The 24,426-nt window shown below is 44.8% G+C and overlaps 2 protein-coding genes and 1 long non-coding RNA gene across 12 annotated transcripts in view; 1 reads left to right on the top strand and 2 right to left on the bottom strand.

Moving 5' to 3' along the window:
- Positions 1 to 554: 554 nt before the first annotated feature.
- On the bottom strand, positions 555 to 9,295 carry LOC123741757 (uncharacterized). 9 transcript variants are annotated; one of them, XR_014391747.1, is made up of 3 exons: positions 8,987 to 9,294; positions 2,607 to 6,031; positions 555 to 2,522 (listed from the first exon to the last, which is right to left on the bottom strand). It is a non-coding gene; the product is annotated as an uncharacterized LOC123741757 (long non-coding RNA). The 9 variants fall into 9 exon arrangements; XR_014391748.1 differs by having other exon boundaries at positions 555 to 2,662; positions 2,706 to 6,031; XR_014391741.1 differs by having other exon boundaries at positions 555 to 2,789; positions 2,833 to 6,031.
- A 3,166-nt stretch (positions 9,296 to 12,461) lies between these two features.
- On the top strand, positions 12,462 to 23,384 carry LOC106601973 (uncharacterized). 2 transcript variants are annotated; one of them, XM_082972946.1, is made up of 6 exons: positions 12,463 to 12,811; positions 13,241 to 13,493; positions 13,877 to 14,038; positions 15,068 to 15,269; positions 15,446 to 15,575; positions 22,938 to 23,384. In XM_082972946.1, the coding sequence occupies exons 1-5, from the start codon at positions 12,729 to 12,731 to the stop codon at positions 15,556 to 15,558; spliced, it is 813 nt and encodes a 270-aa protein (XP_082829072.1). In that variant the 5' UTR covers positions 12,463 to 12,728; the 3' UTR covers positions 15,559 to 15,575; positions 22,938 to 23,384. The 2 variants fall into 2 exon arrangements, with proteins under 2 accessions (XP_014049890.2, XP_082829072.1); XM_014194415.3 differs by lacking the exon at positions 22,938 to 23,384 and having other exon boundaries at positions 12,462 to 12,811; positions 15,446 to 15,593.
- Positions 17,628 to 24,426, bottom strand: part of arl6ip1 (ARL6 interacting reticulophagy regulator 1) — a 65,957-nt gene continuing 59,158 nt past the window's right edge. The window contains exon 6 of the mRNA NM_001146645.2: positions 17,628 to 17,844. Coding sequence (NP_001140117.1) covers positions 17,726 to 17,844 — 119 coding nt within the window. The 3' untranslated portion in view covers positions 17,628 to 17,725. The remainder of the gene's footprint in view (positions 17,845 to 24,426) is intronic.

The raw sequence follows: 24,426 nt of genomic DNA, 5'->3' as shown, positions 1-24,426 counted from the left end.
TTGAAATTTGAAGGCAATGTTAAAATCAATGTTCCCGTGTTTGTAGAGACTGCATTCACCGGTAAATGCTTTCAGCTCCATCGGAAATTACCTTTCAATTTCAACCGCGGTATAGCAAACCAACACTGTATAGCCTCAAATCGTGGAACTAGATTCAATCCGATCGCCCCTTTCAATGGCAATATTTTCTCGTTTGCGGAGACCGCACTAACTGTACATGCCACATATGTCAGTAATTGGAAAATTACCTTTAAAATACTGCATTGTCCAAATCCCTGATGGTCTTGAATCTTGGCTGAGGTTAAAACTACCATTCTGATCTCATGGATGGTTCTAGCATTGAAAGCTCCGTTTATGAATTTCAACATGTCTAATGTCAGAGTGGTTACATTTCTCCAGACCCATCACTCAGCTGTTTACCAAAACAGTGGCGGGGTTTCCGCGTTGTTGTTGTTTGAACTGCAGATCGTAATTCACCTTAGCCAACATCCTCAACATTTAACTTGAATGCGATCTCCATAAACATCACAAAAGAATTGCCTTTAAAAGTCAAGTGCAGTCTGCTTGTCGACAATGTGCCTTTGTCAGTTTATTCATGGGTTTGATCAAACAGAAAAGACAGATTAATAGTCGTTCAATAACAATGTTAAAATCAGACATGGTTAGTGAACAATGAACCTTCACAAAACAAAAACAAAAGTGTCCTTTTGAGATATAATACCACTCAGGACACTGTCTTCTATCATAGATGAACAGGGTTGAGATATAATACCACTCAGGACACTGTCTTCTATCATAGATGAACAGGGTTGAGATATAATACCACTCAGGACACTGTCTTCTATCATAGATGAACAGGGTTGAGATATAATACCACTCAGGACACTGTCTTCTATCATAGATGAACAGGGTTGAGATATAATACCACTCAGGACACTGTCTTCTATCATAGATGAACAGGGTTGAGATATAATACCACTCAGGACACTGTCTTCTATCATAGATGAACAGGGTTGAGATATAATACCACTCAGGACACTGTCCTCTATCATAGATGAACAGGGACTCCTGGTGCCAGGACACTGACTGACTGCTCTCTATGAAAACAACTGACTTTCTACCATGTTCTACAAGTTCAGTCAATTTTTAAAGCAGTTGCAGCGGAAGGACCTGACAACGTTTCTCTCCAGAGTGAACTCCCTGGTGGTTTCAGATAACCTGACAACGTTTCTCTCCAGAGTGAACTCCCTGGTGGTTTCTGATAACCTGACAACGTTTCTCTCCAGAGTGAACTCCCTGGTGGTTTCAGATAACCTGACAACGTTTCTCTCCAGAGTGAACTCCCTGGTGGTTTCAGATAACCTGACAACGTTTCTCTCCAGAGTGAACTCCCTGGTGGTTTCTGATAACCTGACAACGTTTCTCTCCAGAGTGAACTCCCTGGTGGTTTCAGATAACCTGACAACGTTTCTCTCCAGAGTGAACTCCCTGGTGGTTTCTGATAACCTGACAACGTTTCTCTCCAGAGTGAACTCCCTGGTGGTTTCTGATAACCTGACAACGTTTCTCTCCAGAGTGAACTCCCTGGTGGTTTCTGATAACCTGACAACGTTTCTCTCCAGAGTGAACTCCCTGGTGGTTTCAGATAACCTGACAACGTTTCTCTCCAGAGTGAACTCCCTGGTGGTTTCTGATAACCTGACAACGTTTCTCTCCAGAGTGAACTCCCTGGTGGTTTCTGATAAACTGCACATCACTATTGCGTTGTCAGGTTGCAAACAATTCTTTCTTTGTGAACGACTGTTTTTACGGACTCATTTTTCTGAGTGACTCGTTCATTTTAGTTGTTCGTTTGACCTGCTGGCCGCATTGAGTCCTACTATAGGATTGACACACGCTCCTCCTCCTCCGGCTCAGCGGCTCCAGAGACGTGCTCTGATCAACAGCTGTCTGTCATATAGCCAGGCAGGGAAAATATAAGCCTGCAGAGAGCGCAGTGAACAAAAATACCTGTTTAGATCTGATAACTGAACGCATGGTGCAAGAATTAATACAATTATCATTTTTTACCTTTATTTAACAAAAGGCAAGTCAGTTAAGAACAAATTCTTATTTTCAATGACGGCCTACCGGGGAACAGCGGGTTAACTACCTTGTTCAGGGGCAGAACGACAGATTTTTATCTTGTCAGCTCAGGGATTCGATCTTGCAATCTTTCGGTTACTAGTCCAACGCTCTAACCACTAGGCTACCTGCCGCCCCTAACTCATTAATAATTGAATGTTATGATGATACACTGCCTCTGCTCAACAAACTGGAACACAAATCGTTTGGGGGTGCTGCAGTGTGTGAATTATATTGTGCATATTACCCTCACAGCAGTCAAGCCTCTGTAACGACTCTTGACGGAATGCCTTGTCAATCTGGTCAGGCCGTACCTAGTCCTCCTTCCTGGTCAGGCCGTACCTAGTCCTCCTTCCTGGTCAGGCCGTACCTAGTCCTCCTTCCTAGTCAGGCCGTACCTAGTCCTCCTTCCTGGTCAGGCCGTACCTAGTCCTCCTTCCTGGTCAGGCCGTACCTAGTCCTCCTTCCTGGTCAGGCCGTACCTAGTCCTCCTTCCTAGTCAGGCCGTACCTAGTCCTCCTTCCTAGTCAGGCCGTACCTAGTCCTCCTTCCTGGTCAGGCCGTACCTAGTCAGGCCGTACCTAGTCCTCCTTCCTAGTCAGGCCGTACCTAGTCCTCCTTCCTAGTCAGGCCGTACCTAGTCCTCCTTCCTAGTCAGGCCGTACCTAGACCTCCTTCCTAGTCAGGCCGTACCTAGTCAGGCCGTACCTAGTCCTCCTTCCTAGTCAGGCCGTACCTAGTCCTCCTTCCTAGTCAGGCCGTACCTAGTCCTCCTTCCTAGTCAGGCCGTACCTAGTCCTCCTTCCTAGTCAGGCCGTACCTAGTCCTCCTTCCTGGTCAGGCCGTACCTAGTCCTCCTTCCTAGTCAGGCCGTACCTAGTCCTCCTTCCTAGTCAGGCCGTACCTAGTCCTCCTTCCTGGTCAGGCCGTACCTAGTCCTCCTTCCTAGTCAGGCCGTACCTAGTCCTCCTTCCTAGTCAGGCCGTACCTAGTCCTCCTTCCTGGTCAGGCCGTACCTAGTCAGGCCGTACCTAGTCCTCCTTCCTAGTCAGGCCGTACCTAGTCCTCCTTCCTAGTCAGGCCGTACCTAGTCCTCCTTCCTGGTCAGGCCGTACCTAGTCCTCCTTCCTAGTCAGGCCGTACCTAGACCTCCTTCCTAGTCAGGCCGTACCTAGTCAGGCCGTACCTAGTCCTCCTTCCTAGTCAGGCCGTACCTAGTCCTCCTTCCTAGTCAGGCCGTACCTAGACCTCCTTCCTGGTCAGGCCGTACCTAGTCCTCCTTCCTAGTCAGGCCGTACCTAGTCCTCCTTCCTAGTCAGGCCGTACCTAGACCTCCTTCCTAGTCAGGCCGTACCTAGTCAGGCCGTACCTAGTCCTCCTTCCTAGTCAGGCCGTACCTAGTCCTCCTTCCTAGTCAGGCCGTACCTAGACCTCCTTCCTGGTCAGGCCGTACCTAGTCCTCCTTCCTAGTCAGGCCGTACCTAGTCCTCCTTCCTAGTCAGGCCGTACCTAGACCTCCTTTTACAAGGCATCAATAAATAATATAATTTGTATGTATGGCAATCACAAATGTACATTGCTTAAAGCCACTTTTACAAATGACAGCTCCAATAAGCCCCTTATAGTGAACGAGAGACTTGTAGAATCATTTCATCATTCACCGGGAGTGGGTCCTGCATGCTCTGGGCATTACTGACTCGAAAGAAATTTGGCAAAAGATTAGTTATTTTGATTTAAACGAGTCAAAAGATCAGAGTCTGTAAAAAGAGCCAAACTTCCCATCACTACAATGCAAAATATTTCCCACAAACAGAACACTGGTGGGGTTTCTCTCCAGTGTGAATTCTCTGGTGAACTTTAAGAGAACCCAATGACATAAAAACATCTCCACAAACAGAGCACTGATGCCTTCTTTCTTCATGTGTGGTCCTCATATGGTCTCTCAGGGTTTTCATAGTTGGGAAGCATTTGCCACAATCGCTGCAGAGGCACGATGGATTCTCTGGTTGGTCGGTCTCTGGTTTCTCTCCCAAGTTAATATGTTTTAGTTCATTTGATGACATAAGGGAACTGACACAAAGAGGACATTTATATGGATTCTCTCCTGTGTGAGTTCTCATATGCCTCGTCAGAACCATCATGTTTTGGAAACATTTGCCACATGCTTTGCAGGTATATGATTTCTCCCCTGTGTGTATTCTCATGTGCAGTCTCAGGCTAATGTTATGAAGGAAACATTTGCTACATTCTTTGCAGCTATTAGATTTCTCCCCTGTGTGCGTTATCATGTGTTTAACCAGGAGAGATTTGATGGGAAAACGTTTGTTGCATTGAGTACATCCATGAAGATTCTCTCCACCACTGTGAGTCATCATATGCAGTCTCAGGCTAATTTTATGACGGAAACATTTACCACATTCTTGGCAACAAAACGATTTCTCTCCTGTGTGAATTTTCATGTGCATTCTCAGGTTACTGTTAACAGAAAAACATTTGCCACATTCTTTGCAGCTGTATGGTTTCACCCCTGTGTGAGTTCTCATGTGCAGTCTCAGGCTAATGTTATGACTGAAACATTTGTCACATTCTTTACAGCTAAAAGGTTTCTCCCCTGTGTGAGTTCTCATGTGTTTAACCAGGTCTGATTTGACAGGGAAGCATTTGTTGCATTGTGTGCATCCATGTGGTTTCTCTCCACTGTGAGTTCTCTCATGGCGTCTTAGAATGGTTGTTGAAGTAAAGCACTTTTCACACACAGAACACTTAAAAGGTTTCTCTCCTGTGTGAGTCCTCACATGCTCTTCTAAGCCTGTCTTGGTCCTGTAGCACTTGACACAATCATTGCAGCTATACAATTTCTCTTCGGTGTGAATTTTCTTGTGGTGTTTAAGATTGTACTTTGACTTAAAGCATTTTGCACACGTTGGACACTGGTATAGTTGATCTTCAATGTGAATTCTCTGATGTTTCTTTAGATCTTTTGCTAATGTAAAGCATTTTTCACATGTCGGACACGGATACGATTTCTCTCCAGTGTGAATTCTCTGGTGAATCTCTAGGTCTTTCGCTGATTTAAAGTGTTTTTCACATGTTGGACACTGACTGGATTTCTCTACGGTGTGGCACCTCATATGAGTTTGCAGATGGTTTGGTAGTTTAAAACTTTTACTGCACACATGACATGTAGGTGATTCCTCCTCTGTGTGAGTCTGCATATGGTTCTTCCACTGCTGCAACAAGTTAAATGATTTGCCACATTTCTTGCAGTGATGATTATTTTTAGTTGAGTGAATTCTCTGATGTGTTTTTAACCCGCCTAGTGTCCTATAGCGTTTACTGCACACAGGACATTTGAATGGCTTCTTATTTGTGTCAGACTTCAGTGGTTCTTTCAGCTCACTGGTTGTCTTGGCCTCAGTGAAGACTTGAGAGCGTTGTCGTTTCTCTGCCTGTGTCCTCCTTGATTTGAGGGTCTTTAACACAGGTTCCTCGCTCTCATCCTCATCCACACTTACAATGATTTCACTGTGAGCTGCAGAACAGTCTGGATTTACTGCAGAGAGGAACAGAGAGTCACTGGTTGGTTCTGATACTCTGTAGTCCTCTCCATTAGGTTCTGTTTGGATCTGTTCAGTTGTGTTGATGGGTAGAGTGTACCTCTCTCTGTCCTGATCAGAGTACTTTTCCACACAGCGAGGAGCAAGAAATATGAACTCTACAACATCTGTGGAATCAGACTCAAGTCTGTGAAGCTGCTCTTCCTCCTGACTCGTCCTGAGTTCCTCCTGTTCCTCTTTAATCTGTGTGGGCTCTGGGTCCTGCTCCCCCAGACTGGGGCTCCACTCCTGCTCACAGTGCTGCTCCTCAGGGGGAACCTCCTCTTCAGGGACAGTTAGCTGCTGGGGGTCTGGAGAGGAGATGGAATAATTAGCCAGTTAGACAAAAACAAAGACATTTCAAATGTATCCAAATACACTCATGTGTCTATGCTCTGCTGAGGCTGAAGGGATATCATAAAGCATATAGTAGTGAATCTAGCCAGGAGGCTGGCTGCTCTTTGCTTTGGCAACAATGAGAAATGACAAGGGATGAGAGGGCTTAGCTACTTACATTAGGCTACATCACATCCCAGAGGCCTTAGATACTTACATTAGGCTACATCACATCCCAGAGGCCTTAGCTACTTACATTAGGCTACATCACATCCCAGAGGGCTTAGCTAGATAGCTACTTACAATAGGCTACATCACATCCCAGAGGGCTTAGCTAGATAGCTACTTACAATAGGCTACATCACATCCCAGAGGGCTTAGCTAGACAGCTACTTACATTAGGCTACATCACATCCCAGAGGGCTTAGCTAGACAGCTACTTACAATAGGCTACATCACATCCCAGAGGGCTTAGCTAGACAGCTACTTACATTAGGCTACATCACATCCCAGAGGGCTTAGCTACTTTCATTAGGCTACATCACATCCCAGAGGGCTTAGCTATTTACATTAGGCTACATCACATCCCAGAGGGCTTAGCTAGATAGCTACTTACATTAGGCTACATCACATCCCAGAGGGCTTAGCTACTTACATTAGGCTACATCACATCCCAGAGACCTTAGCTACTTACATTAGGCTACATCACATCCCAGAGGCCTTAGCTACTTACATTAGGCTACATCACATCCCAGAGGGCTTAGCTACTTACATTAGGCTACATCACATCCCAGAGGGCTTAGCTAGATAGCTACTTACAATAGGCTACATCACATCCCAGAGGGCTTAGCTAGATAGCTACTTACAATAGGCTACATCACATCCCAGAGGGCTTAGCTAGACAGCTACTTACATTAGGCTACATCACATCCCAGAGGGCTTAGCTAGACAGCTACTTACATTAGGCTACATCACATCCCAGAGGGCTTAGCTAGACAGCTACTTACATTAGGCTACATCACATCCCAGAGGGCTTAGCTACTTACATTAGGCTACATCACATCCCAGAGGGCTTAGCTATTTACATTAGGCTACATCACATCCCAGAGGGCTTAGCTACTTACATTAGGCTACATCACATCCCAGAGACCTTAGCTACTTACATTAGGCTACATCACATCCCAGAGGGCTTTGCTACTTACATTAGGCTACATCACATCCCAGAGGGCTTTGCTACTTACATTAGGCTACATCACATCCCAGAGGGCTTAGCTACTTACATTAGGCTACATCACATCCCAGAGACCTTAGCTACTTACATTAGGCTACATCACATCCCAGAGACCTTAGCTACTTACATTAGGCTACATCACATCCCAGAGGGCTTAGCTACTTACATTAGGCTACATCACATTACTCTTATATGCGGTTGGCCAGCAACATACCACCCTGCATACCACTGCTGGTTAACCACTCAAGCTAAGCAGGGTCAGTCCTGGTTGGTCTTTGGATGGGAGACCAGCTGGAAGTGGTGTTGGAGGGACAGTAGGAGGCACTGTTTCCTCTAGTTTAAAAAAATATCCCAAGGCAGTGATTGGGGACATTGCCCTGTGTAGGGTGCTGTCTTTCAGATGGGACGTTAAGCAGGTGTCCTGACACTCTGAGGTCACTAAAGATTTTGGATAATTGGAAAATTAATTTGGCGTTTTCCGAGACACATTTTGCCCCAGTGCCTCAGTTAGACTACTCAGAACAAGCCATTTCCAACAGCAGAACTGCAGGTGGGAATCTATTCTAGCTTAGCTGCTAACGGAAAGTCTGCTTAATAATACATGCCTTTAGATATTTTATTTCAAATTCCCCGTTATAATGACCAACAGTCCAAGTCCACCGCCACAGGAAATGTAATTGTACTTAATTAACTTCTGGCTTCCCACGGACTGTTCAGGTTTTTTGCAAGGCAATTCAAAGCAACACCAGCGTAAATACGCCAATGGCAATTTGAATAGACAAAGCCATCCATCACGTGACACCATTCATTCCTATGTGAAGAGTCAATAGCACATTTGAAGCCGGTTCTGATGGCTTCTCAAGTGGGAAATGTATGTAGACTAATGCCTCGTTTAAAACTGGGAACTCGGTAATATCCGACTTCAGTGCGTTCAAAACAACTGGCAACTCGGGAAAAAACGAGCTCAGATTGGGAAAAATCGATTTTAACAGTCATCCATTTCTAGAGCTCCGACTTTCCGATCACTGACGTCATGATTTGAACTCGTATTTTTCCGAGTTCCCAGTTGTTTTGAACGCACTGAAGTCGGATATTACCGAGTTCCCAGTTGATGTAAACGCACTGAAGTCGGATATTACCGAGTTCCCAGTTGTTGTAAACGCACTGAAGTCGGATATTACCGAGTTCCCAGTTGATGTAAACGCACTGAAGTCGGATATTACCGAGTTCCCAGGTGTCTTGAACGCGGCAATAACACGCGCTGTTTCAGCTACTCCAGAAAGTGACGTTGCAGGCAGCTCAGTGGCGCCCCTCTCATTGAGTGTGTCAAGCTGATGTTCAACCGGGGTACTGCAGGCTGCCATTAGCTACTAAATAATCCTTAACTTGTGTACATCTGCAGTAATGGAAGCATTTATTGGTACAATAATTGTTTTCGAAATGTGTTTATTTACACGAAAACTGGCATTTTCCTATTCACTATAATGGGTTATCTTGTTTTCTGCTAACAATAACGGCAGTACCGCGGGCGGCCTTGAAGTTCGTGCGGTGGCTTCGTTCTCCCCAGAAATACACCAGCGTTGCTTAAAAACAGCGCATTCTAGCCATGCTATGGGCTAAACTAGCTGCCCCTCTGGTGGTTATTTGTTACCCGTGTAAACCACCCCCTCTCGCTCTCTTTCAAGACCTATCTACGAACCTGCTCCCAACTCCAGAAGAAGCCTCCGTAGACGTTCAATCTCCTCCTTTGAACGAGAGAGCTCTTGTTCAATCGTCGTTTCCACCGCCGCCATTATCTCAACAGTCACTGCTGCTAGTGGCTCCTGGTACTGGGCTATCCACCGTTCCTCTATCCCAAATATGTTAACGGCTGCCGATATTAATCGCTTGGCTATAAACACAGTCAACAACCGTGGTTTCGACATTTTGAAGAAACATTTAACTTGACACTGTCGTCCATGGGTTTCTTCTTCTTCTTTAAGGTTTACAGACTACATCCTAAAAGGTATATTGCCGCCACCTATTGGGTGGCGTAAAAACTGATACTTTAACAAAAAACTAAATAATTATACATACAGTACCAATCAAAAGTTTGGAAACACCTACTCATTCAAGGGTTTTTCTTTATTTTTACTATTTTCTACATTGTAGAAAAATAGTGAAGACATCAGAACTATGAAATAACACATATGGTATCATGTAGTAACCAAAAAAGTGTTAAACAAATCAAAATATATTTTAGATTCTTCAAAGGAGCCAACCTTTGCCTTGATGACAGCTTTGCACACTATTGACATTCTCTCAACCAGCTTCATGAGGTAGTCACCTGGAATGCATTTAAATTAACAGTTGTGCCTTGTTAAAAGTTAATTTCTGGAATTTCTTTCCTTCATAATGTGTTTGAACCAATCTGTTGTGTTGTGACAAGGTAGGGGTGGTATACAGAAGATAGCCCGATTTGGTAAAAGACCAAGTCCATATTATGGCAAGAACAGCTCAAATAAGCAAAGAGAAATGACAGTCCATCATTACTTTAAGACATGGTGAGTCAATATGGAAAATGTCAAGAATTTTTAAAGTTTCTTCAAGTGCAGTCGCAAAAACCATCAAGCGCTATGATGAAACTGGCTCTCATGAGGACCTATTAAATAATAAAAGTAAGACAACTAGACTTAGCTTTTATTCTCCTCTCTAGGTTTCTTCCTAGGTTCTGGCCTTTCTAGGGAGTTTTTCCTAGCCACCGTGCTTCTACATCTGCATTGCTTGCCGTTTGGGGTTTTAGGCTGGATTTCTGTACAGCACTTTGTGACATCAGCTGATGTAAGAATGGCTTTATAAATAAATTTGATTGATAATCTTCTACTGGGGTAACTACTGCCCCTTTTCTAAAAACAAAGTTTCATGAAATAACAAAAAAAGTGTAAACTGTAGATATTTATTTCCCTTTATAGTTTATTCGCCTACGCATAACCTTCATCCACATACCATTTCTTTTCCAAACATTGCTTTCTTGTGTCAGCAATTAGACATTGATCTTAGGAGAGGGCAAGTTACCCCCCAGTACCCTATGTAATAAACTGAGCTGCCTGTTGGATGCATAGACTAGAGCAAAACCTAGACATTATAATAGCCTCTCTAATAGACCCAATTAAATGAGCGATGCGCATGGTTATTTGTTGCATAGCTACTTTGGGAATATGAACTCATCATGGCCAGAAAAGGTGAGAAATGTGTAATGCAGCGATTATGATATCCAGTGCATTCGCAAAGTATTCAGACCCCTTGACTTTTTGCACATTTTGTTACGTCAATTAATCTACACACAATACCCCATAATGACAAATCAAAAACAGGTTTTAGAATATTTTAAGACCCTTAACTCAGTACTTTGTTGAAGCACCTTTGGCAGTGATTACAGCCTTGAGTCTTCTTGGGTATGACACTACAAGCTTGGCACACCTGTATTTGGGGAGTTTCTCCCATTCTTCTCGGCAGATAGATCCTCTCAAGCTCTGTCATGTTGGATGGGGAGAATCGCTGCACAGCTATTTTTCTCTCCATGGATGTTTGATCGGGTTCAAGTCCGGCATCTGGCTGGGCCACTCAAGGACATTCAGAGACTTGTCCCGAAGCCACTCCTGCGTTGTCTTGGCTGTGTGCTTAGGGTCGTTGTCCTGTTGGAAGGTGAACCTTCGCCCCAGTCTGAGGTCCTGAGCACTCTGGAGCAGGTTTCATCAAGGATCTCTCTGTACTTTGCTCCGTTCATCTTTCCCTCGATCCTGACTAGTTTCCCAGTCCCTGCTGCTGAAAAACATCCCCACAGCATGATGCTGCCACCACCATGCTTCACCGTAGGGATGTTGCCAGGTTTCCTCCAGACGTGATGCTTCGCATTCAGGCCAAAGAGTTCAATCTTGGTTTCTTCAGATCAGAGAATCTTGTTTATCATGGTCTGAGAGTCTTTAGGTGCCTTTTGGCAAACTCCAAGTGGGCTGTCATGTGCCTTTTACTGAGGAGTGGCTTCTGTCTGGCCACTCTACCATAAAGGCCTGATTGGTGGAGTGCTGCAGAGAGGGTTCTCCCCAGAGGAACTCTGGAGCTCTGTCAGAGTGACCATCGGGTTCTTGGTCACCTCCCTGACCAAGGCCCTTCTCCCATGATTGTTCAGTTTTGCTGGGCGGCCAGCTCTTGGAAGAGTCTTGATGGTTTCAAACTTCTTCCATTTAAGAATGATGGAGGCCACTGTGTTCTTGGGGACCTTTAATACTGCAGAAATGTTTAAGTGCCCTTCCCCAGATCTGTGCCCTGACACAATTCTGTCTCGGATCTCTACGGGAAATTCCTTCGACCTGATGGCTTGGTTTTTGCTCTGACAACTGTGGGACCTTTCCAAATCATATCCAATCAATTGAATTTACCACAGGTGGACTCAAATCAAATTGTAGAAACATCTCAAGGATGATCAATGGAAACAGGATGCACCTGAGCTCAGTTTCGAGTCAAATAGCAAAGGGGCTGAATACTTATGTAAATAAGGTATTTCTTTTTTGCTTTGACTTTGTCATTATGGGGTATTGTGATGTCATTATGGGGTATTGTGATGTCATTATTGGGTATTGTGATGTCATTATGGGGTATTGTGATGTCATTATTTGGTATTGTGATGTCATTATGGGGTATTGTGTGTATATTGATATGTTTTTATTTTTTATTTAACCCATTTTAGAATAAGGCTGTAATGTAACAAAATCTGGAAAATGTCAAGTGGTCTGAATACTTTCAGAATGCACTGTATGTATTATGTTTATAAATTACATTTAGTCTACTTCAGTATTCAGATGCATAGCCGCAGGAAGTAGGGTTGCTGAAGCACCCCGAGAAATCGTAATAATAATAATAATAATAAAATAAAAAAAATAATTAAAAAATAATTAAAAAAAATATATATATATATTTCTCACAAAAGTAGCACACTGGACCTTTACTAGTCCTGTATTAACGGACCGATATAGCCATCTGTAGCGAGGGCAAATTACTGCATCTTGTTATTCTATTTAGCTACCTGTTTTTTGTTATAAGAGTTTCATTATATATTCTCCATTTACGCAAGGTTACTACTACTAGGCTACGTTTGCCTTCTTGCAAAGCAATAGACCTACTTCAACCACTGGACACTGCACACGCATGGTCTAACGTTCGCGTGAGGATGAGCACGTCAAGTTCAGTTTTTATAAATGCCTTTTGTGTGAAAACTGGCGCACTGATGTTTTGGGAAATATTTTGTGGGTATGCAACGTTTCTAAATGAGTCACCTGCGTCTCAATATGACTGACTCCAAGCTAAAAAGAATAATAATACAAACAAAAAAAATCCAGTGCCACTCAGGTACTAAAATGTCGTAATGCTAAAAGTGGTCTCTCCTGTCTTTTAATTCTATATCTATGTTGTTGCTAGAATTGTTTACTTGTATCCATAACAACAGAAGTTCCAACAATGATTTTTGTGCTTCTTGGCTGGAGTTTGGGTAAGTACAAAACATTACCGAGAAGAACGTCTTTATTAGTTACTGTATGAAGCTATGCCATTACATTTTTTCACATGATAACATTTGGTTTAATAAATCATTTCCTTATAACAGTGTATCTTAAAATAAAATGAAGGATTTTATTTTTGTCAACAATGGTGGGGACTGTGTTTAGGCTACAAATAGAAAATACAAATAATAATCACATTATTCTTTATTGCATTGCGATTTATTACAACAATCGAATTCATGAAAATGTTGGGCTGTTACTGTACAGACAACCAGGTAGCCTGGACCCTGGTCAAAAGTAGTGCACTATACATGGAATAGGGTGCCATTGGGTTCTGGTCAAAAGTAGAGCACTATATAGGGAATAGGGTACAATTTGGGACTAATCCTTGATAGATAAAATGATATGTTGTTTTCCAGGGGACTGGCCAGCAGTATGTCTGAGAACTGGCAAACAGCCGTGGTGACAGTAGGCTTCGTCCAGGGTAGTAAGGTGGACAGTGTGCCCATGGGCAGCCGGATGACCCACATCCGAGAGGCCCCGGCTGGGCAGCGGGGTCCAGGCAAGCCCCAGTCTTCAGGGCCGAGGCATGGGCGTCTGATGCACCAGAGCACCCTGTCACTAGGGGACCCACAGGGATCTGGGACCAGCTACACTACCACACACACTCAGGTCAGGACTGTACCACTAGATGGTATTATAGAACTGTACCAACACCACACACACTCAGGACTGTACCACTAGATGGTATTATAGAACAGTACCAACACCACACACACTCAGGACTGTACCACTAGATGGTATTATAGAACTGTACCAACACCACACACACTCAGGTCAGGACTGTACCACTAGATGGTATTATAGAACAGTACCACAACCACACACTCAGGTCAGGACTGTACCACTAGATGGTATTATAGAACTGTACCAACACCACACACACTCAGGTCAGGACTGTACCACTAGATGGTATTATAGAACTGTACCACAACCACACACGTGTGTGTCTTTGGTATGACGTGTCCTGAGATCCTCTTCCTGGTTCTCTCCAGAGTTACTGTGGGCGGGAGGCCGACGGCCAACCGCTGGTCTTCTTTCCCCGAGATCCCGCCTACCCCTCCCAGCACACCAGTCAGCTGGACCTGAGTCACACATCCAGCAGCCAATCACAGACACACAGCAGAGACATCCATAACCCCAAAGCCATCATCCCGGTACGACCAACTGTCATTCTGAATGGATGAATGAAGGACCATCAGTTGAGCTTTATTTCATTCTGTGTTGTCTCAGTGCAACACGTAAGTTCATGTAGTCACTATAATGGTCATAGAGGCAGCTGCCTTCCACAGTACATGGTCATAGAGGCAGCTGCCTTCAGTACTCAATGTCACCATTAGAGGGTGCTGTAGCCTCAGAGGAAGGAAACCACTGAACAACTGAATAGAATGGAACACCTCAATTCATCTCCCTCTTTCCCACACCTCTCCATTCTCCCAACGATTTCTTCCTCTACTCATCCCCTGTATCTTTTTCTCATATTCCCTGTATCTTTCTATTTCGCCCCGTTCTCTCTCGTTGTCCCCCCAAACCCCTATTCTTATTTTCTCTCTCTGGCCCCTTCTCCTCTATCCTTCTACCCCCCCTCTCTCTGGCCCTTCCTCCTCTATCCTTCTACCCCTCTCTCTCTCTCTCTCTCTCTCTCTGGCCCTTCCTCCTCTATCCTTCTACCCCTCTCTCTCTCTCTCTGGCCCTTCCTCCTCTATCCTTCTACCCCCCCCCTCTCTCTCTCTCTCTCTCTCTGGCCCCCCTCTCTCTCTCTCTCTCTCTCTCTGGCCCTTCCTCCTCTATCCTTCTACCCCTCTCTCTCTCTCTCTCTCTCTCTGGCCCTTCCTCCTCTATCCTTCTACCCCCCCCCTCTCTCTCTCTCTCTGGCCCCCCCTCTCTCTCTCTCTCTCTCTGGCCCTTCCTCCTCTATCCTTCTACCCCTCTCTCTCTCTCTCTCTCTCTGGCCCTTCCTCCTCTATCCTTCTACCCCCCCCCTCTCTCTCTCTCTGGCCCCCCTCTCTCTCTCTCTCTCTCTCTCTCTGGCCCTTCCTCCTCTATCCTTCTACCCCTCTCTCTCTCTCTCTCTGGCCCTTCCTCCTCTATCCTTCTACCCCCCCTCTCTCTCTCTCTCTCTGGTCTCTCTTCTATCCTTCTACCTCTATCTCTCCCCCCCTTTCCCCCTATATCTTTCTCTCCAGTTCAATGTTCTTCATAGGCTGGGTCAGAGTAATTGGTCTCGTAATCGCGACGGCGTGGCCATGAGAGAGGTGACCAATCCCAAGGAGCCCACCCCCTACTGGACGACCTATCGCAGTGAGCACAGGAGTCCTAGCCCCTCTCCCTCACCACACGACCCCACTGGTAGACCAACACTGTGGCATCAACATGATATACTGACAGGTAACACACACACTTTCTTTCCCGCTTACATTTTCTCATGTAAACCCACAGTATCCTGTACTAACCACAGCTGTGTGTACATACGTTGTGTGTGTGTACATATGTTGTGTGTGTGTGTGTACATATGTTGTGTGTGTACATATGTTGTGTGTGTACATATGTTGTGTGTGTTTCAGGTGAGGCCAGGAGTCCAGCAGGTCCAGGTGAGGCCAGGAGACAGTCTGGAGAGAGAGTCCTGTGGGCAACGAGACGCTGGGAGACGGACTGCTGTTCCCTCCGACTCTACTAAACACACACAATTCAACTGTACGTACACACACACACACACACACACACGACCACACACGCACACAAAACCAACTCTGACCCAACTGAGTGCAGTTCAGTCCAACAACACTCAAAGACAAAACACTGAAATACTACCAAAACCACTCCACTAACTCTCCATCTAGTCAGAACAACTCCCTGGAATAACACTACTTCAGATGGACTAATAAACCTGCTCCCTGAACATCACTGTACTGGCAGATCTGGGTTAAAACGCTGTACTGGAGGGGGCTTTTCACTTAATAAAATAAATCATTACTGGGAACTGTGTGAGAGAATGTGTGCAGAGGAGACTGAAAGGGTGTGTGTGCTTGCGTGTGAAAAGTGTGTGTCCAGTGGCAGGAGTAGAACCGTACATCTAACCACGTCTGTCTGACAGGACATTTAACATGGAGGGTTGGCCCTGGGGGGGGGACCCAGTCAGTGCTATGTACAGCATCAACACCCCTCCCTCTCCTTCTCTAACTTCAACAACATTCAACACCCGAGGGATAAACTACAAAGCAGGATCAATGAGTGAGCCGCCATCCATGTTCATTTAAATCAGACTTTATTCATTGTTTGTAGAGAACTCAAACAGATGAAATAGAGGAGAGGAACAGCGAGATAGTAGGTAAAGAATATAACAGACAAGACAGAGAGATAAAGACAGGAAGAGGATTGGCGTATTTACAATCACAGGCCCCCTGACCAGAGAGAGAGAGAGAGAGAGAGGGACAGATAAAGGACTCTAGCAGGTCCAGCTAACAGCGTTATTAGTAGATTTCATCAAGCGTTGGACTGTTCACCCACTAATAGGGAACGTGAGCTGGGTTTAGACCGTGGTGAGACAGGGATAGAGGAGGGACAGATAAAGGACTCTTGCAGCAGTGGGACTAGTAGGATAAAGATCACCTAGACTAGACAGTAAGGTCAGGGTAGGGGGCAGGTTACGCTGATCCTAGGTCTGTGCCTCTGAACCAGTGTCAGCTCACACCAGGGCGGCGTCTTAAATAGCACCCTATTCCCTAGATAGTGCACTACTGTTGACCAGGGCCTATAGGGGTAGTGCACTACATAGGGAATAGGGTGCCACTTCAGACACACACCCAGAATTATATATTCCAAATGTCACCAGACTAGGCTTGAGTCCCAAATGGCACCCTACTCCCTAGATAATGCACTACTGTTGACCAGGGCCTATAGGTGTAGTGCACTACATAGGGAATAGGGTGCCACGTGGGACGTCACCTAGGTCTGCTTCTCTACTCTAAACTCCAGTTCCAGCTACGGTTTCAGTGCAATCTTAAAAACAGACAGAAGCAGGAATCTGAAAGGTAAAGGAACGATGGCAGCAACAACGACAGCTGTGTCCCAGCCTCCTGAAACAATACTGACACTACCTACCATCAGTATGTCCATTACACTAACCATCCTCACTGGGAGATTTAATTACTGACACTACCTACCATCAGTATGTCCATTACACTAACCATCCTCACTGGGAGATTTAATTACTGACACTACCTACCATCAGTATGTCCATTACACTGACCATCCTCACTGGGAGATTTAATTACTGACACTACCTACCATCAGTATGTCCATTACACTAACCATCCTCACTGGGAGATTGAGTTGTATTATATATTGTGATGGTATTATATGTGTGGGGTGTTGGATAATAATAATATTGCTAGAGGTTTCTGTTCAGTAGTCTTTCCTCGGACTTCAAAAGTAATAAGTGACTGGCTTCTTAAACACCTTCATATAGGATCTAGAGACAGACACAGCTGGGGGCCACCTCCATGTGGGGGGGGGGTTCATATCTGTGCGTTGTAATGTTTCAGTGTGGTCTACTCGTGAACTAAAGCCTTGACCGACATGGCGACTGACTGCATGCGTGGGAGGATAGGTGGAAAAACACTTCCTGTTGAAAAACAAATCCCGCCAGGTGATTGGTTGGTTAGGTGACAGGTCAGATGTCAAGGGGGGAGAGGGCGTGTGTAGAGTTGGTCTGAGCAGACTGAGGAAGAACAGAAGTACTTAGTTGAAGCTTTTCTTTTATTGTTTGATCTACGGGCTTCTCCTTCCTCTCATTTTCTTCTCTCTCGTTCATCTCACAGATCCCCTCTTCTTCTCCTTTCTTTCTACTCGTTCTTCTTCTCCTTCTGTTTCAGCAGTTTGTTGATCTCTCTCTTGGCCATGCCAGCATACTTGCTTATGACGCCATGCTGGTTCAGACCAGGAAGCAGGAGCAGGAAACTCACTGGGAACAAAGGAAACGGTCACTACAGTTGAAGTCGGAAGTTTACATACACCTTAGCCAAATACATTTAAACTCAGTTTCACAATTCCTGAAATTTAATCCTGGTAAAAATTCCTTGTCTTAAGTCAGTTAGGATCACCACTTTATTTTAAGAATGTGAAATGTCAGAATAATTAGTAGAGAATGATTTATTTCAGCTTTAATTTCTTTAATCATATTCCCAGTAGGTCAGAAGTTTACATACACTCAATTAGTATTTGGTAGCATTGCCTTTAAATTGTTTAACTTGGGTCAAACGTTTTTGGTAGCCTTCAACAAGCTTCCCACAATAAGTTGCCGATCTTACTTTGCTACCTGACGGTTTTTTACTTTTTCATTACCGTATATTTTTACTTTTTCCCTCACTCAACTTTTAAACCCCGGAGGTTTTATCTGGACATGGTTCGTCAGGACTTCAAACAGCCGAAGCTAAGTAACATTAACACGATGCCTTCTAATTGCAGTCGTTGTACTTATAATATACAGGAGAACGATCGCCTTACGGCAAGGATAGCTGTGCTGCAAGCCCAGCTTCAGACGCGATCGTTAGGCAAGGGTAATTTCAGTGTAGGAAAGGATGAAACAGCGTCTGTGCCACCAGTAAGTACAGATAGTAACGTTAGTATAAACCCCCTCGCACGGTCCCCGCAGCCGGACAACTTTCTCATGGCTTCTGGAGGGAAACGCTGTAGGAATGCTCAACCGGTGTCGCTTATTCAGCCGACAGAAACTTTCAACCGGTTCTCCCCATTAAGCGAGTCGGAGTCGGAGGCCGAGACTTCTCTGGTCTCTACTCCTCCCGTTGTGGGGTCTGAGACGCCGACGGCTCCCACCATTAGCTCTGACAAATTGAAAACCCTAGTCATTGGCGACTCCATTACCCGCAGTATTAGACTTAAAACTAATCATCCAGCGATCATACACTGTTTACCAGGGGGCAGGGCTACCGACGTTAAGGCTTATCTAAAGACGGTGCTGGCTAAAGCTAAAACTGGCGAGTGTAGAGAGTATAGAGATATTGTTATCCACGTCGGCACCAACGATGTTAGGATGAAACAGTCAGAGGTCACCAAGCGCAACATAGCTTCAGCGTGTAAATCAGCTAGAAAGATGTGTCGGCATCGATTAATTGTCTCTGGCCCCCTCCCAGTTAGGGGGAGTGATGAGCTCTACAGCAGAGTCTCAACTCAATCGCTGGTTGAAAACTGTTTTCTGCCCCTCCCAAAAGATAGAATTTGTAGATCATTGGCCCTCTTTCTGGGACTCACCCACAAACAGGACCAAGCCTGGCCTGTTGAGGAGTGACAGACTCCATCCTAGCTGGAGGGGTGCTCTCATCTTATCTACGAACATAGACAGGGCTCTAACTCCTCTAGCTCCACAATGAAATAGGGTGCAGGCCAGGCAGCAGGCTGTTAGCCAGCCTACCAGCTTAGTGGAGTCTGCCACTAGCACAGTCAGTGTAGTCAGCTCAGCTTTCCCCATTGAGACCGTGTCTGTGCCTCGATCTAGGTTGGGCAAAATTAAAAATGGCGGTGTTCGCTTTAGCAATCTCACTAGTATAAAGACCTCCTCCATTCCTGCCATTGTTGAAAGAGATTGTGATACCTCACATCTCAAAATTGGGTTACTTAATGTTAGATCCCTCACTTCCAAGGCAGTTATAGTCAATGAACTAATCACTGATAATAATCTTGATGTGATTGGCCTGACTGAAACATGGCTTAAGCCTGATGAATTTACTGTGTTAAATGAGGCCTCACCCCCTGGTTACACTAGTGACCATATCCCCCGTGCATCCCGCAAAGGCGGAGGTGTTGCTAACATTTACGATATCAAATTTCAATTTACACAAAAAAAAACAATGACGTTTTCGTCTTTTGAGCTTCTAGTCATGAAATCTATGTAGCTACTCAATCACTTTTTATAGCTACTGTTTACAGGCCTCCTGGGCCATATGCAGTGTTCCTCACTGAGTTCCCTGAATTCCTATCGGATCTTGTAGTCACAGCAGATAATATTCTAATTTTTGGTGACGTCAACATTCACATGGAAAACTCCACAGACCCACTCCAAAAGGTTTTCGGAGCCATCATCGACTCAGTGGGTTTTGTCCAACATGTCTCTGGACCTACTCACTGCCACAGTCATACTCTGGACCTAGTTTTGTCCCATGGAATAAATGTTGTGGATCTTAATGTTTTTCCTCAAAATCCTGGACTATCGGACCACCATTTTATTACGTTTGCAATTGCAACAAATAATCTGCTCAGACCCCAACCAAGGAGCATTAAAAGTCGTGCTATAAATTCTCAGACAACCCAAAGATTCCTTGATGCCCTTCCAGACTGCCTCTGCCTACCCAAGGACGTCAGAGGACAAAAATCAGTTAACCACCTAACCGAGGAACTAAATTTAACCTTGCGCAATACCCTAGATGCAGTTGCACCCCTAAAAATGAAAAACATCTGTCATAAGAAACTAGCTCCCTGGTATACAGAAAATACACGAGCTCTGAAGCAAGCTTCCAGAAAATTGGAACGGAAATGGCGCCACACCAAACTGGAAGTCTTCCGACTAGCTTGGAAAGACAGTACCGTGCAGTATCGAAGAGCCCTCACTGCTGCTCGATCATCCTATTTTTCCAACTTAATTGAGGAAAATAAGAACAATCCGAAATTTCTTTTTGATACTGTCGCAAAGCTAACTAAAAAGCAGCCTTCGCAAATGGAGGATGGCTTTCACTTCAGCAGTAATACATTTATGAACTTCTTTGAGGAAAAGATCATGATCATTAGAAAGCAAATTACAGACTCATCTTTAAATCAGGGTATTCCTCCAAAGCTCCATTGTCCTGAGTCTACACAACTCTGCCAGGACCTAGGATCAAGGGAGATACTAAAGTGTTTTAGTACTATATCTCTTGACACAATGATGAAAATAATCATGGCCTCCAAACCCTCAAGCTGCATACTGGACCCTATTCCAACTAAACTACTGAAAGAGCTGCTTCCTGTGCTTGGCCCTCCTATGTTGAACATAATAAATGGCTCTCTATCCACCGGATGTGTACCAAACTCACTAAAAGTGGCAGTAATAAAGCCTCTCTTAAAAAAGCCGAATCTTGATCCAGAAATTATAAAAACTAATCGGCCTATATCGAATCTTCCATTCCTCTCCAAAATTTTAGAAAAAGCTGTTGCACAGCAACTCACTGCCTTCCTGAAGACAATGTATACGAAACGCTTCAGTCTGGTTTTAGACCCCATCATAGCACTGAGACTGCACTTGTGAAGGTGGTAAATGACCTTTTAATGACGTCAGACCGAGGTTCTGCATCTGTCCTCATGCTCCTAGATCTTAGTGCCGCTTTTGATACCATCGATCACCACATTCTTTTGGAGAGATTGGAAACCCAAATTGGTCTACATGGACAAGTTCTGGCCTGGTTTAGATCTTATCTGTCGGAAAGATATCAGTTTGTCTCTGTGAATAGTTTGTCCTCTGACAAATCAGTTGTAAATTTCGGTGTTCCTCAAGGTTCCGTTTTAGGACCACTATTGTTTTCACTATATATTTTACCTCTTGGGGATGTCATTCGAAAACATAATGTTAAATTTCACTGCTATGCGGACGACACACAGCTGTACATTTCAATGAAACATGGTGAAGCCCCAAAATTGCCCTCGCTAGAAGCCTGTGTTTCAGACATAAAGAAGTGGATGGCTGCAAACTTTCTACTTTTAAACTCGGACAAAACAGAGATGCTTGTTCTAGGTCCCAAGAAACAAAGAGATCTTCTGTTGAATCTGACAATTAATCTGGATGGTTGTACAGTCGTCTCAAATAAAACTGTGAAGGACCTCGGCGTTACTCTGGACCCTGATCTCTCTTTTGAAGAACATATCAAGACTGTTTCAAGGACAGCTTTTTTCCATCTACGTAACATTGCAAAAATCAGAAACTTTCTGTCCAAAAATTCCGCAGAAAAATTAATCCATGCTTTTGTTACTTCTAGGCTGGACTACTGCAATGCTCTACTTTCCGGCTACCCGGATAAAGCACTAAATAAACTTCAGTTAGTGCTAAATACGGCTGCTAGAATCCTGACTAGAACCAAAAAATTTGATCATATTACTCCAGTGCTAGCCTCCCTACACTGGCTTCCTGTTAAGGCAAGGGCTGATTTCAAGGTTTTACTGCTAACCTACAAAGCATTACATGGGCTTGCTCCTACCTATCTTTCCGATTTGGTCCTGCCGTACATACCTACACGTACGCTACGGTCACAAGACACAGGCCTCCTAATTGTCCCTAGAATTTCTAAGCAAACTGCTGGAGGTAGGGCTTTCTCCTATAGAGCTCCATTTTTATGGAATGGTCTGCCTACCCATGTGATAGACGCAGACTCAGTCTCAACCTTTAAGTCTTTACTGAAGACTTATCTCTTCAGTAGGTCCTATGATTAAGTATAGTCTGGCCCAGGAGTGTGAAGGTGAACGGAAAGGCTGGAGCAACGAACCGCCCTTGCTGTCTCTGCCTTGCCGGTTCCCCTCTTTCCACTGGGATTCTCTGCCTCTAACCCTTTTACAGGGGCTGAGTCACTGGCTTACTGGTGTTCTTCCATGCCGTCCATGGGAGGGGTGCGTCACTTGAGTGGGTTGAGTCACTGACGTGGTCTTCCTGTCTGGGTTGGCGCCCCCCCGTTGGGTTGTGCCATGGCGGAGATCGTTGTGGGCTATACTCGGCCTTGTCTTAGGACGGTAAGTTGGTGGTTGGAGACATCCCTCTAGTGGTGTGGGGGCTGTGCTTTGGCAAAGTGGGTGGGGTTATATCCTGCCTGTTTGGCCCTGTCCGGGGGTATCATCGGATGGGGCCACAGTGTCTTCTGATCCCTCCTGTCTCAGCCTCCAGTATTTATGCTGCAGTAGTTTATGTGTCGGGGGGCTAGGGTCAGTCTGTTACATCTGGAGTATTTCTCTTGTCTTATCCGGTGTCCTGTGTGAATTTAAATATGCTCTCTCTAATTCTCTCTTTCTGTCTTTCTCTCGGAGGACCTGAGCCCTAGGACCATGCCTCAGGACTACCTGGTATGATGACTCCTTGCTGTCCCCAGTCCACCTGGCCGTGCTGCTGCTCCAGTTTCAACTGTTCTGCCTGCGGCTATGGAACCCTGACCTGTTCACCGGACGTGCTTGTTGCACCCTCGACAACTACTATGATTATTATTATTTGACCATGCTGGTCATTTATGAACATTTTAACATCTTGACCATGTTCTGTTATAATATCCACCCTGCACAGCCAGAAGAGGACTGGCCACCCCTCATAGCCTGGTTCCTCTCTAGGTTTCTTCCTAGGTTTTTGGCCTTTCTAGGGAGTTTTTCCTAGGGAGTTTTTCCTAGCCACCGTGCTTCTTTCACATGCTTTGCTTGCTGTTTGGGGTTTTAGGCTGGGTTTCTGTACAGCACTTTGAGATATCAGCTGATGTACGAAGGGCTATATAAAAATAAATTTGATTGATTGATTGATTTGATTGATTTGAATAAGTTGGGTGCATTTTGGCCCATTCCTCCTGACAGAGCTGGTGTAACTGAGTCAGGTTTGTAGGCCTCCGTGTTCGCACACACTTTTTCAGTTCTGCCCACAAATTGTCTATAGGATTGAGGTCAGGCCTTTGTGATGTCCACTCCAATACCTTGACTTTGATGTCCTTAAGCCGTTTTTCCACAACTTTGGAAGTATGCTTGGGGTCATTGTCCATTTGGAAGACCCATTTGCGACCAAGCTTTAACTTCCTGACTGATGTCTTAAGATGTTGCTTCAATATATCCACATAATTTTCCTTCCTCATGATGCCATCCATTTTTTGAAGTGCACCAGTCCCTCCTGGAGCAAAGCACCCCCACAACATGATGCTGCCACCCCCGTGCTTCACGGTTGGGATGGTGTTATTTGGCTTGCAAGCCTCCCCCTTTTTCTTCCAAACATAACAATGGTCATTATGGCCAAACAGTTCTATTTTTGTTTCATCAGACCAGAGGACATTTCTCCAGAAAAGTATGATCTTTCTCCCCATGGCTTTCTTTTAATGGTGGTTTTGGAGCAGTGGCTTCTTCTTTGCTGAGCGGCCTTTCAGCTTATGTTGATATAGGACTCATTTTACCTCCAGCATCTGCACAAGGTCCTTTGCTGTTCTGGGATTGATTTGCACTTTTCGCACCAAAGTAGGTTCATCTCTAGGAGACAGAACGCGTCTCCTTCCTGAGCGGTATGACGGATGCGTGGTCTCATGGTGTTTATACTTGCGTACTATTGTTTGTACAGATGAACGTGGTACCTTCAGGCGTTTGGAAATTGCTCCCAAGGATGAACCAGACTTGGAGGTCTACAATTTTTTTTCTGAGGTCTTGGCTTATTTATTTTGATTTTCCCATGATGTCAAGCAAAGAGGCACCGAGTTTGAAGGTAGGCCTTGAAATACATCCACAGGTACACCTCCAATTGACTCAAATGTCAATTAGTCTATCAGAAGCTTCTAAA

Source organism: Salmo salar, chromosome 03, assembly GCF_965601325.2.
Source record: "Salmo salar chromosome 03, fSalSal1, whole genome shotgun sequence".
Classification (NCBI taxonomy): domain Eukaryota; kingdom Metazoa; phylum Chordata; class Actinopteri; order Salmoniformes; family Salmonidae; genus Salmo; species Salmo salar.
This window is presented reverse-complemented; position numbering and strand designations above follow the sequence as displayed.